A 19,227-nucleotide genomic window follows, 5' to 3' on the forward strand; every position below is an offset into this window, starting at 1 on the left:
CCACTTGTTACAGGTTTCCAACTGGACGTCGAGCCATTTACCACAACTCTTTGCGTGTGGCCATCGAGCCAGTTTTTTATCCATCGAGTGGTCCATCTATCAAATTGATGTCTCTCCAATTTAGAGACAAGGATGTCATGCGGGACAGTGTCGAACGCTTTGCACAAGTCCAGGTAGATGACGTCAACTGCTCTGCCGCTGTCCATCAGTTCCGTGGCTCCATCATAGAAGGCCACCAAATTGGTCAGGCAGGATTTCCCCTTAGTGAAGCCATGTTGGCTGTCACCAACCACCTCCTTGTTTTTCATGTGCCTTAGCATGTTTTCCAGGAGAAACTGTTCCAAGATTTTGCCGGGCACAGAGGTGAGACTGACTGGTCTGTAGTTCCCCGGGTCTTCCACCTTCCCCTTCTTGAAAATGGGGGTTATATTACCCTTCTTCCAGTCATCGGGAACTTCACCTGACTGCCAGGATTTTTCAAATATGATGGACAGTGGTTTAGCAACTTCATTCGCCAGCTCCTTCAGGACCCGCGGATGGATTTCATCAGGTCCCATGGGCTTGTGCACGTTCAGCTTCTTAAGATGGTCTCGAACCTGATCCTCTCCTACAGTGGGCCTAAGGTCTTCATTCTCACAGTCCCTGCATTTGCTTTCCAAGACTTTTGTGGTGTGGTCAGAGCATTTGCTGGTGAAGACTGAGGCAAAGTATAATTATATACTATTACATTTATAAAAATAATTTTTATGTGACTATATAGAATATTTGTATATTTTTTTATTTACGTGGTTAAACGTGATCTTTCCATCATGCTGTATTTCAGAGCTTCAGTCTTAGGAAATCTAAGCATTCTAAGTACGTCTTCATGACTTAGTATTTTATTTTGGATGTTCAGATTTGTAGGAAAAAGGAGAATTTATGGATGCGTCAGAATTGGTGCATAGTCACAGAGGTCAGGAACAAAGGTATTGACAGAAATGGTGTACAGAAAATAAATAGACTTTTTTCACTATCTATTAAGTGGGTTTTTTTAAAGAAGGTATTTTTTTTTCCCCCATATTTATCATTACTCTCAAAAAGGAATTAATTGTATGACAGGGAGAGATCCATTTTCAGTTAAAGGAAAAACAGGGAGGAATTAATTTTATACTGTATGCTTCATTATTGTATGATTTTCCTTTGACTTTTTGTAATTGTGCATGCTAAAATTAATTTCTTACACACAGTGCCTCACCTTAATACTCCTTGATTTTCTTCCGTGTATATTGCTATCATCCTGCTCCTGTTGTCAGCCCACAGTTTTATGCCTCTCCTCTTTTCACAAGCAATTTTTTTCTTTTACTTTGTATTATATTTCTGTATTTTTTTTTTCCCCTGCTAATTCCACTTGCAAAGTAAGAAAACTAAAAGAAATGCATCTGGCTTTTTATCAAAATCAGTCCTACTCACAGAGCTGGATTGTCTCTGACTTGGTCAGTGGTCAGGCAAACAGTTTTCTAATGCAAGCTCCTGGCATCTTGATTGGAAGAGGACTCCTCAGGGGCTTATGAGAGTCTAATAGAATTAGAGTAACAAAAGCCTTTGCATCCTGGGTACCCAATTGTCCAGCTTCACAAGCTGTGTCTTAGCTGGACTTTATCAGAATGAAGCAAGGTGGGTGAATAGGGAAGAAAAATAGCAAGATTAGCTGTTTTGTTGATTCAAAAAATAGAAACAGTGCCTGAAAGTACTGTTTAAATCCCTGATAAGACTGCTGTGGCTTTTTCTTTATAACTCAGATACTAATAAGGACAGAGAAGAATGTTATTTTAGCAAACTCTTAGGGAACGGATCTGCATTAAAGTCTAAACTTTAATTTTTTTTAACTTAAGGAAATTTCTGTCTAAATAACTAGTGATGCGAGTGTTTGCCCAGTGCCTGTTCTACCATCACTGGTACGGTAGTCTAAAATTATTTTTTAAAAAGCTAATAACATTTTCTGTCTTTTTGGAAACATCAAGTGGGCTACAATTCCTGAGAGGGCAGTATTAAGGACTTGTGGAAATGCACAGACATGACACATTCAGTCTGATCAAAGTTGCAAACTGTGAAGTTTACGCTTTCTCATGCTCCACTGATTTCTGAAGATTTGTGTATACTCACAATTTTTAATAAAGGCTGGGAACATATGAGTACTAACACTAGTGAGTAAGGAAGCAATCAAAACTCAGTGCTTTCTGGCTTCTAATTAAGTATTCTTTGACCCTGGTCTGCCACATACTTGAAGGAGGAGTATCTCTGTTCCTGTCATAGGTGATGGCACTACAGTTCATCTGGCAAAATCTCAAGCTGTGTGATTATGTCCTATGATATCTTTACATATCAGCATAAGGCTATTTATAATAAGCCTTATTATGTAGATGCCTGTATCATTAGACTTGGTGATTAATCATAATCCAGTGGCATCTCTTGTTAGAGTGCTGCATGCACTCTCTGCTCTCAGTATGATGTTTCTTCCAAATTGCATCTGGAAATAGTTTGGGCAGGAACAACTCATACTGTAGTTTAAATTCCATATTTCCACAAAGAGAGTCAGACAGTAGGTGGGCTGCAGCCACTGGGTAGGTGGAAATTTGCTGCTGATCAGTGAGAATTGAGGGTTATGTGAGCAGAAGTGGAAATCTCTGTAAGTGGCAGAATGTTAAATAAATGTAAAACAATTTGCTGAGGAAGCTCTGGGGCTGGAGAGGTGAAGGGTGTGAGCTGAGAAAATCCTCATCATGAGAACTCATCTTGAAGAGAAAACTTCCTGAAGGATTGCACATATGCTTGTGCACCACATCCTTTTTTGTTGTTTTTGGGTATGGAACAAACAGCAGGATATCTGCATTTTAGGATATATTTTACTGTGTCTCACATTCTTACAAGATCTGGTTCTTCAATTTTTTTTTATCTCGTAACTTCCTTGTGGTAGCTTCAAGAGTTGCTGAAGAAAATGAAGATTAGATATGGCTGGTATGTTAAGTACCTGTCGTTATTTTCTTACCCCTACTGGTATCAGACTGTTTCTTCCCTTGTGTCTGTGCAGGACAGGTTGCATGCTTCTCTTTTAACTCTTCATATTATATTTTCTTGGTTTGCTGCTTCCTTTCCCCTGCATGTTTCCCAAGGGCCTGGGTGGCAGGGTCTGCTTTTATTGCCATCATTGCCCAAGACTGGCTTTTATTTTCTGTTGTCAACCTGCCATGTAGTACCTGTTCTAAATTTGACATTTTACGTTGAACAAATAAGGAAGCCGTTTGAGACTATTCTTTCCAATAAACGACAAATGCAACTGTAGCAGTGTAGAATAAAGTGTATATATGCATATATTTTAAAAGTACTCTGAACAGTGCAGCAATAAATGATTTCTTTGTGCAGTTTCTTATCTCCTGTTTATCTACTTGCTTTACCTAAGGAATAGTCTGTATGCTTTGATGAGATTACAGACCCACTGGTCATGCTCTGGTCCTCCTACAGAGTAAATGTTACTCCGCAAGGGTGATAGTGACTGTGAGAAAGGCAGGTTAATCATGCCTAAATATTGCTTCTAACCCCAAATTTACATGCTATGCTTCCACTGTTGCAATTATGTGAATTTCATCCCTAAAAATTGAGTTCGTACATGGCTAGCAGCTCAGAGTCTGTAAATCTTAGTCTTTCAGGGAGAGTAGGCTGGTTTTTTGAATGCAGTTTGCTTGTCTTTGAACATATGGAAATTTTTTCAGTCAACAGCTATATGCTCCAGTGTTTTCATGCATCAGAACAAGACAGAAGTTTTACTCAGATGTGCAATTGGACAATATGAATTTCCTTTAATACTTAGAGCATTACAGAAATGTCCTTCTGAGGTTTGTGGTTTCTTGTTCAAAGTGAAAACACATTTCCAAAATAAATATCCTTCCACTGTAGACTAAGTTCAGATGTGATGGCCAGCCTAGTTGCTCAAAGAACTGCTTGACATGCAAGCAGATCAAACTGCCTGTCAAACAGCAGGTAAATATATCTTCTCTTTCCATTGCTGGTACATTCGACACTAGTCAATGCATTTGTTTCTTAGAACTTATATGCTAGATAATGTTATGGCCAAATTGTTACTCCAATTTTTAGAGCAGTAGGTATTACAGAGCCAGTATTGCTTTGAGAAACAAACAATCCTTGATAACTTGAAACAATAAAAGGTCTTAGAAAGATAGGAATATTTCACGTTGGTATCCTGGCCAATTACAGTTTTAATAATTACATTCTGTCTATTCAAATGTACCCTGAAGTTTCATGCAGGGCACGTATTCTTCCTCTAATCTGCTAGAAAGAGAAAACAAAACAGGTCTACTATGTGGTATGCTGTGCTGGGTACATAGTTACTTCCGCATTGCAGCACAACTGGAATGAATGATTACAGTATACACATAGCCTTCAAAATGAAGAGTTTTAATAAACTGTAGATATTATTAAAAGAAATTATTAGCAAAACAAAATGCTAGTTAAAAAGAAAAAAAGAGTATTAATTTCAAATTCCCTGTTCAGGTTGAAAATTAGTGCACTTTCTAAAGAGTTTTCCTTGCCTATAATATAGCCATCATGCAGTCAACTTTAGCTCTGTATTTTTTGTTAATTTGTTTTTGTTTTTTAAGACAGTTACAGATGTCTGCCTCACTTTAGCCTCAAACCATAAATAAATTAGTTTGAAAAGAAAAATGTATCTAGCCTGCAGGCAACTAAAAAGTGAAGTTGTTTGTATGTTTGACTGAGACATAAACACTGGGTCTTCAGCTGCATATGAGCATGACATTATCATTAATGTCACAAAAAGATAGGGGTTTTTTTCCCACAAATATTGCAATACAGTTTTGTCAAGAAGTTCTGGAGTAGAATTTTCTTTTATAGTTGCTTGCAAAACTAGTGTGGGTTTCTGTCCAAATTTTGTAGTTCTGAAATTTTGTCATTGTATAAGAAGTTCAGAACTGAGTCAGACCTAAAATCTACTGAGCCCTCTTCTTCCAACAGCAGCTGCTAGTGTTTCACTAGAAGAGCCAAAAAGGGCAAGAATATGTGATGCTGCTTTTAACACATTCCCTGCCCCAAGTTTTTCAGTGCTTTCCTGTGCAAAATGCAGTTTTGTATTAGCTCTTAACAGATATATTTTTGCTACAGTTATCCAGTATGCACTTGAACACATACAGACTTTCAACATCCAGATTTTTTATTTCTCACCAGACTCCAGAATCTACTATAAATTGCACAAAGAATCACTTGGGATTTTTTCGGTCTAATGGAACTCCTTTGTTATAGTTTCTCTCACCGTCTGTAGATTTTATTCCCTCCCTTCTCCTCCCCCAGTTCTAATTTGTTTTGTGCAGGTCTTAAGTCTTCTAAGCCTTAATTGGAACCTTTTATAAAAAAAAAAAAAAAAGGGATTTTAGTTTCAGTGTTGTACTCTTCATGTATCAAGGGTTTATTGAGAAGTATCACTCCAATGTGTCCGCTTTGTTTCATCCATGCGTTCCTTTAAGACTAGGGTGAATGCTGTCTGACCCTGGTGATTTGCTACTGTTGTTTAGTCAATTTGCTTCTAAAGTGGTTTCAAATTCAGACAGATCCATACATCCTTTGTGCTACAAAGCACGTTGGAAGAACATCTCTAGTTTCTTTCACGCTAATGAAAAGTGTTCATTTGTCTTCCCTCCAGTAGCCTTATTTACTGAGTATGCCTTTTATATCTTGATCATAAATCAACCCTGTAGTTTCTTTGGCAGACCTCCTGCTCCTGATAGATTTGCAGATGTATTATAAACTTTTATTCTTTTTGGCAGTTTTTGGAACTCTCTTTTCTGTTGCTGCCTAATTTTGCTTTTCAATTTTATTTGGTTATGTTCCTCATTCTTGTTTTCATATGAATAGAATGTCCATCATTCTACATGTGATAAATAACCTCTCTTAACCTCCTCTTTAGCCATGCAGTTTTTCTTTCCCTCTTTATTAAGTCTTTTTAATAACTAACATTCATTGGCTCTGTGTTTCCTGTGTGGTACCCTTAACTACTTTTCACACTGTCTATAACATTTTAATTTTCTCAGCTGCCCTATTTATTTTTCCTTTCAACAAGCTTCCTCATTTTTTCATAGTTCCCTTCTTGGGTTTGCAGTTGAATGTTGAATGTGAAGTACGTAGCAGTTGCTACTGCACAGTATCTTTTCAGCTGCAAAAAATTTAACTAGATCCCTACATGCTGTACTGAAGACTAGGGCAAGTACTTAGTCTTATCTTGTGAGCTCCATGAAGCAGTGACTGATAGAGACATGGTGTTTGTTGACTGTATTATATTGCTTATGTGTATCTCTCTCTGATCTACCAGAAGTTAAGTCTGTTACCACCATTACGTTTCTCACTCCTGCTGCTTTTTTGCATATCTCAGTCATTGTTATCATCCTTGTTGAGTGGTCACTAGTAAAGACTCCTGCTTGTCTTTAGCCTGGATTCTGTTGTTTTACTTGTTGAGGTAGTTGCCTTATTAGTTTTATTTGAGTCTTAAGTCCTTTGTAGTACAAAGCATTTACTCTGCTGCTTATGTAGCCTATTTTACCCTTCTTATATACTTATATACATCCCATAATTAGAGATTTTTCTACATCTCCAGAGTGTGTACACCTTTATTTATTTCAGATTTAGTACAATTTTGGTTTTGTTCCTGGAAGTCTGGTTTATATTTCCTGTTTGTATTTTTCCCTTCCCAACCTGTACTTCAAGATACAGAATATCTCTGATTATATCCATAATAGAAGCATCATCCATAATTATACGGTCTTCTGTACCTGTCAATGTTTCCAACACTACAGTTTAAAACTTTAGGTTTGGCTTTACTGAATTTTAAGTACCAGCAGCTTTGGTTCCTTTACAGTTCAGATGAGTCTGTGCCTCCTTCACAGTCTGTGTTTGTTTCAAAAATGGCTTCAGTTTCTGATGAACCTGAATCCATCTTCCTTAAGCCTTCTCTCTAGGGATGCATTAAGATCTTGCCTGTCTCCTCAGCCCTCCAGGGACTATTGGAAGAGTTTTGGAGAACCTTACTCTAGAAGTCAAGGTCTCTCACTTCCTTTCTTCTTACCTAATTTTTGTATATAGGACTTAGTTCCTGTGTTTGCCTACATTTTTGGTACCAATGCAGACCAAACCTGCCTAGTGTTTCTTGGGCTAAGCAGGGTTCCTGTTGGATGCGCCACCTTGTACATGTTCAGTCAACCATTTTGGAGTCTTCTCCCTTGAGTCATAAATGTATCTGTCTATTTGCTTGGTGGTCATCTACCACCATTACAACTGTCTGGGATCTCCACTTTAAGGAGGGCATTCACTTTTCAAGAAAGTACACTGACATGGTCTGTTATGAGAACTACTAATGGGATTACTTCTCCACTAACACGTTCTCTGGACAGCCAGACATCTGCTGCTGTCATTGCTTTTGCCTCCTTGCTTCATGCCTGTGGCTGGGCGCTGGCATTATTACAGATTCCTGTTCCCTATAGATCACTTTAATTTCAGGTTAATTTCAGTGTACATGTCTGGAATCAAATATTTGATGGAAACTTTATTCTCTCACCTCTATAAATTAAAAACACTTTCTATTTTATACTGCACTTGAAACATACTGTATGTGCACACAGTTCTGTTCTCACAGAGGTCATCTTAACCATGCTGAAACCTGTCGGTTGGGTATTTAATCCACATTTGTAGAGAAGATTAGGTTCTAATGCAAGCGATTCTTGATAGCATGTTGTCAGTTAGCCTTGCCCTTCCAACTTTGCACAGCTGATAGCTTAAAGGAAAAAGCAGAGACAGGCAGACAGCATTACCAGTAAAGTAGTCCACATTCAGGAATTACATCACCAGTAAGTGCTCAAGTGTACGACCAGAAAATTCTGCTTTGACAGATAGTGTTGTCAGTTGGATTTGCTTTCATGAAACCTGAGTTTGTCTAACCTTTGTTTGTACCAGTATTAGTATATTTATTACATAGTTTATAGAATGATTTATTAGTGTGATGCTATTAGAATTGTATCTGTAGGGCCAACTATAGAAGCATCATCATTTAGAGTATATTAAGAGATTTATTTTTTTTTTAATGTTCTTTGGACTTTGTCTCACTATGGAACAGCTGTCAGAATGTTGTGTGCTTTTCTATCAGAATTTAAATAAATTCTAATGCTAAGATGTATATTATTTTACATGTATGCTTTTATTGTACATGACTGCCAATGCCACCAGTACTTGTAGGGATAATTAGAAATCTTTAATTTACATCTGTGTTTGTAGTTAATGTATATCAGTGTCCTTTCCCTTTCCGTTTATGTATTGCAAGATCTACCATACACAGGTCTATGTCAGTTCATCTCTTCTAGAAAATAAAACATATGCTGTAGCACATGTTCAACATTGGACCACAGTTGCCTATGTGAGAGCACTCTCTGGCTGCATTTTGACTTGTGCCAAATTGTCTATAATGGGTGTTGGTGTACTCTGTGTCTGGGTTTTGGCCAATGTCAGTTGCAACTCTCTTAAACAATGCCTCAGACCAAATCAGGAGATGGCATGTGTCATATAGTGTTCCAGTCAGGCATTATTAGTCATAATGTTTTCAAGGAAAGAAGATTTGGTAGCATGAATGGGAGTTTTACTGTGTTGATTTGCTGGAGAAAATCCTCCAGCCTGCTTTATTTTAGCATAGGCATGGCTTGTGGGACAGGAATTGTAAGGCAGTCTGTTCTTTGTTTTGAAGAAGTGAAAAATATCTTCCTGAATTTTGAGTTACGAGATCAGGAAGAACAATATTAAATAAAGGTCATGAAAAGAGAATAGGACAACAGGATAAGTTAGAGGGAACAGAGCGCAGACATCAAATAAAAAAGAATAATTACTATTTACCATGTTTCTCTATAAAACCTGAAACTTAATTCAACAGGTATCTAATGTTGAATCTCCTCTAAACCTCTAAATTACCTACAGATTTTCTTCTCTAAATTACCTTTTTTTTTTTTTTTTTAGCATCTATATTATGAATTTAAGAGTCCAAATGAAGGAGTATAGTGAGCCATGTGAATTTGTGGGTTTTACTAAAAAAAAAGTAATTTTAATTTCCTCCTTTAAAATGAAGTTGCAAAGTCAAATATTAGAAAGTTAGAATTATACCAAATTAACACCGTTGATGAGGCATTAGGTGCATCTCTTCTAATCTGAAATTATCATGTGTTAAAATGCTGAACATTCAAAGCTAAGGCTGAAGTTGGTCAACAAGATACTTTGAACACATAAAGTTCATACAAATACTTAGAAAAAGCATTAAGGCATTTCACATCACTAGAACAGAATAATTGTCCCTGGGTCTCTGTGTGCCTCCATTCTTGCTCTGTAGAATGAGGATATTTGTGGCAGGCTGGGAAACTAGTTTAATTTATGTGGATGTACCTAAATATTGTACTGCTTAGTAGTATAAAACAAGCCCTAAGCATGTTTAGAACTAAATTAAAGTTGTGTTCATGAAATAATATGACAGATTGTGCTGTAAGTAAGGATGAAAAAAAAGATAGCTGTATACTGTAAGGTCTCAAAGCCATGTTACTACTAGAAAAAAGTTTCTTAAAAAATCTAGTTATGGTGTGTCATACTGCAAAACTTTAAAATCTTGTCTGAATGTGTCTGTTTTCCACTTCAAGTCATTGAAATTTTCACTGTATCTGTCTGTAAGATTTGGTTGTCTTCTGCCAAGGAAGATGCTTTAAAACTATGCTTGACCATCCCTGAAAAGTGTTTTGAAAAAGGTAAATATATTTAACTCCTGGAATCTGTTTCACTACTACACAAATCTCTCAAGGTATTTGGCATTCCTGTGGCTCTTGCCTGCTACCTCTCCAATTTCTTTGCATCATTTTCAAAATTATCGTATATCAGAACTAGCTCTATTATTTAAAGTGGGGACCACTGCCAGATGCAGAAATAATTTATAGTCTTTCTGCTCCTTCTTAGCAGTCTCCTGATGATGTAGGATTATACTAGTGATTTTGGCTATGGCTTTGTGCAGGAACGTAGGTTTTTCTTGTACTATTCATGACTCATGTTTAGTTTTTTTGAAGACCAAATTCTGCAGATAGAGTGCTTTTCTCTATTTGTTTCACCTGTTTTCTTTATTACAAGGATGACTTTAAATGACATTGAAGTCCTGTATGCTTGGAACCTGTCCTGTTCATCATCACCTTTATCATGAGTGTTGTCCCTTAAAAACATTATTGCAATTAATGTACATGAGGTTTTTTTCAGATCACTGATTTTTATTTTTTTTTAAGTAATCTACGTACTGCCATTATCTGACAAGAAGCTAAATATTTGCTTTATCTCAATTACATTTTATTTTATTTTTTTTTTAGTTAGCCAATTTACATGTGCTTTAAATACACCATATTATTTTGAATTGTTTTACATTTTTGATCAAGTTTTTGTAGGGTGTCAGATCATTGCCTTGGCAGGGTTATTACAAGGCTGGTACTCTGTCATCAAGATTTTAGATTTCATAGCAAGTATTCATGTAATTTGAAAAGGTTTTTTCCATAAAACTTTTCCTCTTTAAAATTATTCCTCTATAAATCCTTATGAATTGGTTTTGCCATTAATCCATAATGGAATGCATAGTTCACTGCCAGATTTATGATCATCTGACCTTAAAGCATTGTAATATAATGAAGATCCATGGCTCTATTTATATGTTTGCAACATTGACCCAGTGTTAGTTTTCTTCTAATCTCCTGGAATTGTACACTGTTCGACTTTTTAAAATTCAAAATCAATAACAAAAAAAAATCTATCTATCTATCTGTAGAAAATGAAGTGTGATGTTTGGTCTTGTATGACCACTAGTCATAGTCATGGCAATTGATATATAGAATGATAGGATTGAAATCAGCTTGTGTAAATGATCTTGGTTATGACACTTGATGATACTCAGCTTTTGGCATTTTACTTTTACATATCTATAAAAGAAGGAAGTTTTTGCATTTTTCAAATGTAGCTCTTATTAAAAAAATCTGTTACATAGGAATTGTTGCGGTACATGATAAATACCTTATTTCAAAGTGTCTTTCATAGGAATATTTGAAGCTCTGAAATAAGCAATGCTGTGAACTATGAAAATATAAAAATGATTATTACAATGTTATCTAATTAAATTGCTTCATAGGGCTACAAACTCAATTATATCATCAGTTTTATACTTTGAAATGTACCTATCAACCATATGAAAATACATGTTAGTGGTAGTTGAATATGTAAGATGCTAATAAATAATACCTAGCTTGTCTTTCATAAAATGGCTAAAGCTATCCATGTAGTGGTTTTGTATTTCTTGTTTGATAATGCTAAAGCAATCTAAGCCATCAAAATATTTATTCCATCATCCCTATGTGATGGGATATATTGGGATAATTTGTTTACAAGGTATAAGTATAGGTGAAGAGAAACATAAATTAAATAAGCAGATGGGATTTATGTCATAGAAAATGACTCTAGGGAATGAGTCACTGAATTTAAAGGTAGAGTCATATTCTAATTGAGTTTGGATCAGAGCTTTGTCAGTGCATATGATAATTTAGATCAAAAGTTTTGATGCAGTTCAAAATGAGGAAAACCTTTGAAACAATCTGAATTAGCACAGATTTCAGTAAAACTGAACTATATAATCTGAAATTTATGGGCTTGACTACTGAAATAAAAATTTATATTTAGCTGAATTAGTGAAATTGTAAAATACCCAACAGCAAATATACATATAGGAATAATCCCACATATATTTTCTTATATACTGGAAAGGAAAAAATAAATAATAATAGAATCACAGAATGGTTCGGGTAGGAAGGGGATGTTAAAGATCATCTAGTTCCAACCCCCCTTTTACAGGCAGAGACACCTCCCACTAGATCAGGTTGCTCAAAGCCTCATCCAACCTGGCCTTGAACACTTACAGGAATGGGGCAGCCACAGCTTCTCTGGGCAACCTGTGCCATTCTCACCAGCCTCACAGGAATTAACCTTTTCCTAATATCTGATCTAAATCTACCCTTCTATATGTTCAGGAAGTACTGTAAAGATGTCATTCTCTGCAGTGCTGTTCAGCATGTTGCAAAAAAAATTCCGCTCAACTCTGTAATTATTGTCAGCTGATGAAGTGCGATTATTATGTTGTCAGGCATGAAGAGTTACACACTAATGAAATATCAAATTCAGCATACTGGTAAACGTATGATAGGTTGCTGTAGAAAAATATTGGTAAATGTTTAATAAATGTTAATCTTTATGCACTTAAATATAAAACACAAGAAAATAACCATTTGAAGCAGACTTTCACTAAAAGTCTTGGCGTATGCTGCAAAAAATGGTAAAGGTCTGAATATAAGGATTAGAAAACAGTATTTGTGATTGAAAAATGAGACTAAATCTCGGGCATACATGATAGCTATGAAAATGCTCTTCTCAAAGCAAAAGCATGTAAAAAGCTTCTGTTTAGGAAGAATATCACTTAAGCGATAAAAAAAAATACTAAAAGTCTGCATGCAGAATTCACACACAAGTTCTGCTCTCTATGGTAAGGAATTAAATAAGTGCCTGTAAATCGGTGTTGAATGATACTTCAGAACTGGATCCCTTAGATTCTAAGCTACCTCTGAGAATGAATTTTTTTGGAAGTAAAAAAAAAGTTTAAAACCATTTTCTGTGCTTATTCGGATATTGTGTTTTCACCTAAATTTATTTTTTCTACAATTTTTTAAAGCACAGAACTGTTACACTTCATAGACAACCAGTTCATGGCTTGGGCTTAAGCATAAAGGTATGGATCCCTTCTCATTTCTTCTTTTAATTTTTCAGTACAACTAGTTCACTTCAGTCAATTGAGATCTCATGGTTAATACGCGTCTTTTACAGGGTGGTGCTGAGCACAAAGTGCCTGTCGTCATATCAAAAATATTTAAAGACCAAGCAGGTAACTTATATTTATGTTATTTACTTACATAGTACATACTTGCTTACATACTTTACTTACATACTTACATATACTACAGTAGTAGTATATATGGATTGTTTTGAAAAATTAAATTCTCTTAAAACTGAGAATTAAAACACGTGTGGCTCACTCTTTCAGCCTCACGCTATCTTTAAGCTATTCAATAATGTTCAAAAGGTCCACGTGCCTTTGTGTTGAATTCAAAATCAATTATCTTTTCAAGTCTTTAGGATCTATACTTCCAATTTTACTGGTAAGTAATGGTTTCTGAAAACATATTTTTTACTGCAGTAAGACAGTTGTGTTGTAAACAAAGTATTTAAAGTTACTTTTAGAAACAAAATTGTGACATAGGAAATCTACTGATATGCTTAATTTTAATAACAGAGCAGATAGATAAAAAAAATGCAAATCAGACTTTTTTTTCCCCACACAGTAATTCACTGCTATGTGCTATGACTAACTGTGCCTAGTTGCAAGCAGAGAGTGATTTGTAATGCTTATTATGGTTATGATATCACAAGATCTAAACCCATGTAGTCTATCCCAGTTAAGTATTACATTAACATTTATCTAGCAAGAGGAACCTTTCAGGGACTGTGTCAGACCTTGGACTGATTTTGGCAAGTTGGAGCGCTGCCCTGGAAAACAAAGGGGCCCTTCAGTAAGTTTCACATGGGTGGGCAGTGCCTTGCAATGTGAACTAAGGGTCTTAGCTTACAAAGTCATACTTTTTTCTCTGTTAGATGTGGACGTGGGGATTAGTTTGTTATTTTCTTTGCTGAGGCATTCTTTTACATATTTGAAGATTTGGTGTGTATCTATTATAAGCTTCTGTGTGTTTCCTCTCTTCTGTAGAATAAATCTACCCATTTCATGTAACCTTTCCTGCAAGAAAAGACAGAGCACTGCTTTGTGACCCTCAGTTCAGGTCCTGCTCCTTAAACAATTTAGAGCCACTGACACAATCTTCTGAACTCATCAGCCTCTCTTCCTGATTTGCTGCAGTGGAGATTAAGCACGTTTGCTTGGCACAACATTCAGCCTCATGCTTTACTAGCTCACAGACTGTGCTTGGTTTTCTTCTCTGCATTTTCTTCAGGGGGTCCTTATTTTGCTTGAAATGTAATTACTTCAATATTATCATATTTAATTAGTAAATAATAGTAATGAAGAGAGTATGTTCATATTTATCTCACAGATGAACTTGAGGGACTATTTCTGTTTTAAGATTCTAGTGCTTTAATGTTAGAACAAGCAATCTGGTAATATTGTTTAAGGGAAAATAAGTGTTTTAAAAATATATGCGTTCTTTCTCCCCACTTCTATAAATGTTTTATACATCTGGGAAAATATTTATGTTGTATATAATGAGAGGAGATGTTAAGCATGAGGGAGAGATGAGACTCATGCAAATTTGTCTCAAACCAAATTTTGGACTGAAATTCTGTGTTTTCCTAGTGTGAATAAATCACCAATTTTCAATGGTGATTTCATTGGACTTTCACTATACAAGGTACTTATAACAGTGAAACTGATTGGCTAGCTTCAATGGTGGCTTTGAGTTAAGCAGTAAAATTAGTTGCTGCTTCAAGCAAATACACTGAATTTTAAAAAGTAGAAGTTGTATCATGCAATAACATTTGAAAATACATCAGTTACCTGATAAGAAGTGATTTCTTGTCAGCAATTTTACTGTGAGGGATTTTAGAAGTCTCCTTACTGACTAAAGTACTGATTTCCTAAAAGTCTGATAACTCATGATAATTTTGTGAAATGTAGTGCCTGTTATATAAAAACTCTGCAAGATAACGTTGGCACCCTTACTTTGTTAGGATACAGTACTATTTTATAGTTCTAAAGCTAGAAGTACAAAAAGGAGTTGCTTCTTTTTTATATCTGCATAACCTTTGTGCTATCCTAAATAATGTAGTCAGCTAACTTTTTGTTCTTTGAATTTTTCAAATATAGGAGAAGTGATTTTGTTGGTATTGACCTTAAGCAGCAGCTGAAGGCATTTGCACTTCAGTTGTTGGGACAGGATTAATATTTCAATTGGATTTTATTTTGTTATTCAACATAAGCACTTCTGTAGCACAGCGGTAATACTACTCTTAGAGTTTTAACTGGCTTAGAGACCTCTTGGCTGTGATCGCTGTGTTTATAACTTCCAAATTAAGTTATCCTAGTTCACTCTATTCAATAAGACTTTCCTTGAATGAGTTCACTGAAACATATGTAGAAACTCAGTTCAAGAGCATAACTTTGCATTTCTGAAAGACAAGATTAAGTGATCATTCAGTGCTGGAGACTAATGTGCAATGTGTTACAAATCACAGGAAGAATGTCTTGAGTTTTTCCTGAGCAGTATTAAGTAAGAGCAAGTTTTGCTAGTGCCAATGACTCATCACTGAGTTTAGGCCTTTTACGTATTTTCTGTGGATTCTGTCTTCCATTCTAAAAAAGGTTACATTTTTTTCATACCACCAAAGCTTTTGGTAAAGTTAGTTTCTGAGGGACTGTGCCAGACAGAATGAGAACAAGTAAATACAAACACATTTACAAAATCAGAAGTAATGTCATAAAATTAGCTACAGAATAATTTTAATCCTATTGGTTATTACTTCACTTCCAAAACAAGGATTTTTTTTCTCTTACCCATGTATGAAATCATCCAGTTAATGCAGCATATTAGCAACACGATTTGTAATCTCCCAGATGATGAAAAGATAGTATTGATGTTGGAGCATTTCAGTAACACTTTCTAAAACTGATTCATGCTTTCTTTAGGGTTTGGGGTTTTTAAATATAATTTAATACAGTATTGCGTTTCCTGTATTTTACTTTGAAACTGGATTAAGATAGAGTACATTGTGCTCTATTGTACAATATTTTTACAAACACTGTACAAGAGTTGGTGATTTGCTAAGAGCTTCTAGGTGTGTGTTATTTTTATGTATGTGTTAGGATTAGTATTAAGAATTTATTTGTGGTGAAAGCTGCAGAAGGTTTATGGTCAAATAGATGTAGAGTCCTATTCTCAGAGATGCGTAACTGAATATTCGAAACTTTGAAAGGCATCAGGTCAGGTTTACTCGTACAATGAATTTGTAAGAAATTTTGTCAGATCCACTAAATAGAAAGAATCCTTAGACACAATATATGAGTAAATGAGCTTTCATGTGTTTACGTCTTTCTCAGATCTGTTACTCCCATTTTTAACTACAAAAGTGTCTTTATGAACTTGTGGAACTTAAAGGGTGGGGGCTGTAAAAACAAATGGACATTGAAATCTGACCTTGTCATACATTCAAGTGATGGACAATTGGAAATTTTAATTGTATAAACATCAAGCAATCACATTTCTGATCTGTGTTGCAGAATTATCAAGTTAGCAGTCACGTTGTGTCACCTTGATGCAACTTTCCATTTTCATGAGACATGCTGCAGTAATCTGGCTACTGCTGTGAGCTCTGCTCATCTCGTATAACATGTGGAGTCAGACAAGCAGCAACAATGAAACAGTACAGTGGGTTCAGCTCACTTGATGAAAATACTGAAGTAAAATTAAATAAAACTGAGTGGAATAGGTATGGTTTGCATTTTGCCAGTTTCAAAAAAAAAAATTTAAGAGCTAAAATTCAATAAGACCTTAAATTGAAAGCTTTTTCCCACCCTTTGTGGTAAAAGGTACTTATAACTCACATTCTGCTGTATTGAACAAGCCTCTATTTTATCTTTAGTCCTTTCTGGTGGGGGATGCTGTATACCCTGGCAGGGTTGGAATGAGCTTTGGACAGTCAGCCACTGAAACATTCTTGGCTTAAAACAATGTGCTCTGCAAATGCAGCTGTGTCCAAATATCACATCCTCGCTGCCTGCATTCAGGACCATCTGTTTGGAGGACATGGTGTCAGTTTGATGAGGCTTTTAACAGTTTCATTTACACTTAGATGCCAAGCGAAGATTGTTTAGTATGGAAGCATATGTGATACTTCCGCTATAGATATTTTTAATGTGTTGACTCCAGTTATCCTCAAGGGTGGTACAACTAGGGTAACCGAGCCTCGTCTGAACAAGTCGGTGGACATGATGTGAGATTACAATCAACCTGCATAGCATGGTCTAATTCATAGCTGATGTTCTTCATCCCTACAGCTGCCTTGGCTTCATCAGCCTTGGAGATTCATTCCACTGAGCCAGCAAGGTCAAGATTAAGGATGAGTTAAGCCCAAATGGAGGTATTTGCTTTTAAAAGGGAGTCAGAATAGATCACGAATTTGCATTAAGCCTTATGTTAATGAAGGTGAAGACTGAACACAAGGCCATCTTTGAACATAAGAAAGGTCTTATTTCAACATAGATATTTATAGCTGGATGGTATTTAATATTTGTACATGTGTTTCCTAGTATCATTTACAAATTTCTTCAGTATTCTTTTAGGATTATTCATATTTTATATATTTTTAAAAATTATTCTTGACAGTGTTATTTATTACTGGAAAGCCAATGGTATCTGAAGATAGAATCTACTCACTGCTCTCTCTCTTGGACCAATGCCTTCTGTTCTGAATTTATTTTCAGAAGTCATAGAAGAACATTCTTAGCATATTGGATTTCTTTTTTTGTTGTTGCCTTCTCGAGACTAGGCAGGCCATTAAAAGCAATACTTGTAAATAGAAAGGACATCTTAATGAGCTGTTAAATATCAATCAGCAAGTAAAAGGAAGTTATTTCGATCTCTGATTCAGCAATGAGTTTTTATTCAACCTAATAGTTAAGAACATACTTGAGGTCCAATAGCATTCATTGTATATTTAGTGAGAAGTATGTAGGTAGATGAACTCTTGAGGTGAGGTTCTAGGATGATTTATACTACTGGGATTTGTTTTGAGGGTTAAATGCTAAAGCAAGACACTTAAATTATTGACCTAAATTAATTCTTTGGGTAGAAGGATGCAAAGAGTTAATTTTTAGGTGTTTATTTAACTGAACAGGCATATACTTAAAATCAGATAGTAAATGTTTTTTAAGATGGTAATATTTTCATTGTTACAATGAAATAAATTTTTCATAAATAATTACTGGACAGAAGACAATTTGGGATGAAATTTTAAAGTTTTGCTTAGCAGTTTTGTTTTATTGTGGGATTTATGTTAATTTTTTAAATAGGATTGAAGAGCTTGATGAATCCAGAACTCATTTTTACAGAGAAAATCAAAGCATTCCCATTTTAGGTCAGTTTGAAATTTGATTTCATTCCTTTGGTTTGGCTAAAAACCAGAAACAGCTCTAGAATTAAGCAATTGCTTAAGTACTTTCCTAAAATGAGGCTTTATATATGTATACATAGGTATGCATGTGTTTCTGTCTAGAAATATATGCATTAGGTTCCTGATACTGAAAAATGCTTTTCTGTTAAGTGTATTAAAAATTGCATTCAAAGAGTATATTAATGGTCAAATTCTTCTCCATGCATGTGAAGATGATCAACTTTCAGTCAAAGATAATTAGTTTTGCCCAACAGCTATGTCAAAATATAAAATGTCTGTTCTGTAGGGTTTTACGATGAATATTTTCTTCAGAAGGTGCATTTTGCAGTTTATGAAACAAAAAGGTAGATATAAAATTTGAAAAACATTATTTGTAATTTCAGTGGACCTCTAATATTATGGTTATCATTCTTACATTCTAGACTAAATAGAGAAAGGTATGAAAAATACATTATATTTTTTTCAGTTGTCATCTGTTCTAGAGTTGTCATCTGTTCAGGTGGCAGTTGAGTGAATCAACTGTAGTCATAGGATGCCATTGATGTGTAGAGTTTCTGTTCCTTCTTCCATTCCCCTCCCTCTGATTGACAATGTAGTTCCCTTATGAACTGCAGAAATCTAATGAAATATTACTAAAATTTGCTATTTGAATTTGTTGCCACTACAGTCCAGGTTGAAGAAAAAGGTTAATGATAATTATTCCGTGAGAAGAAATTAAACAACTGTATAGTATGTTTTCATTCAGATAATATGTTCAGGAGAGAACTGCCTGAAGTCCCTTTGAGGATGGATGGTGTTTTGGACTTTGGATTTGGAGCTTGCTTTTACCACAGAAACTGGTACAGAAACTGAAGAAGCAAGCAGCTAGACAGAAAACATCATTTAACTGTAACAGATATT

The 19,227-nt window shown here is 35.4% G+C and overlaps 1 protein-coding gene across 1 annotated transcript in view; it reads left to right on the plus strand.

Moving 5' to 3' along the window:
- The window catches only part of SNTG2 (syntrophin gamma 2), a 157,811-nt gene that overhangs the window by 12,241 nt on the left and 126,343 nt on the right, over positions 1-19,227 (plus strand). The window contains exons 3-4 of the mRNA XM_030491170.1: positions 12,824-12,880; positions 12,976-13,033. Coding sequence (XP_030347030.1) covers positions 12,824-12,880; positions 12,976-13,033 — 115 coding nt within the window. The remainder of the gene's footprint in view (positions 1-12,823; positions 12,881-12,975; positions 13,034-19,227) is intronic.

Source organism: Strigops habroptila, chromosome 6 (assembly GCF_004027225.2).
Source record: "Strigops habroptila isolate Jane chromosome 6, bStrHab1.2.pri, whole genome shotgun sequence".
Classification (NCBI taxonomy): domain Eukaryota; kingdom Metazoa; phylum Chordata; class Aves; order Psittaciformes; family Psittacidae; genus Strigops; species Strigops habroptila.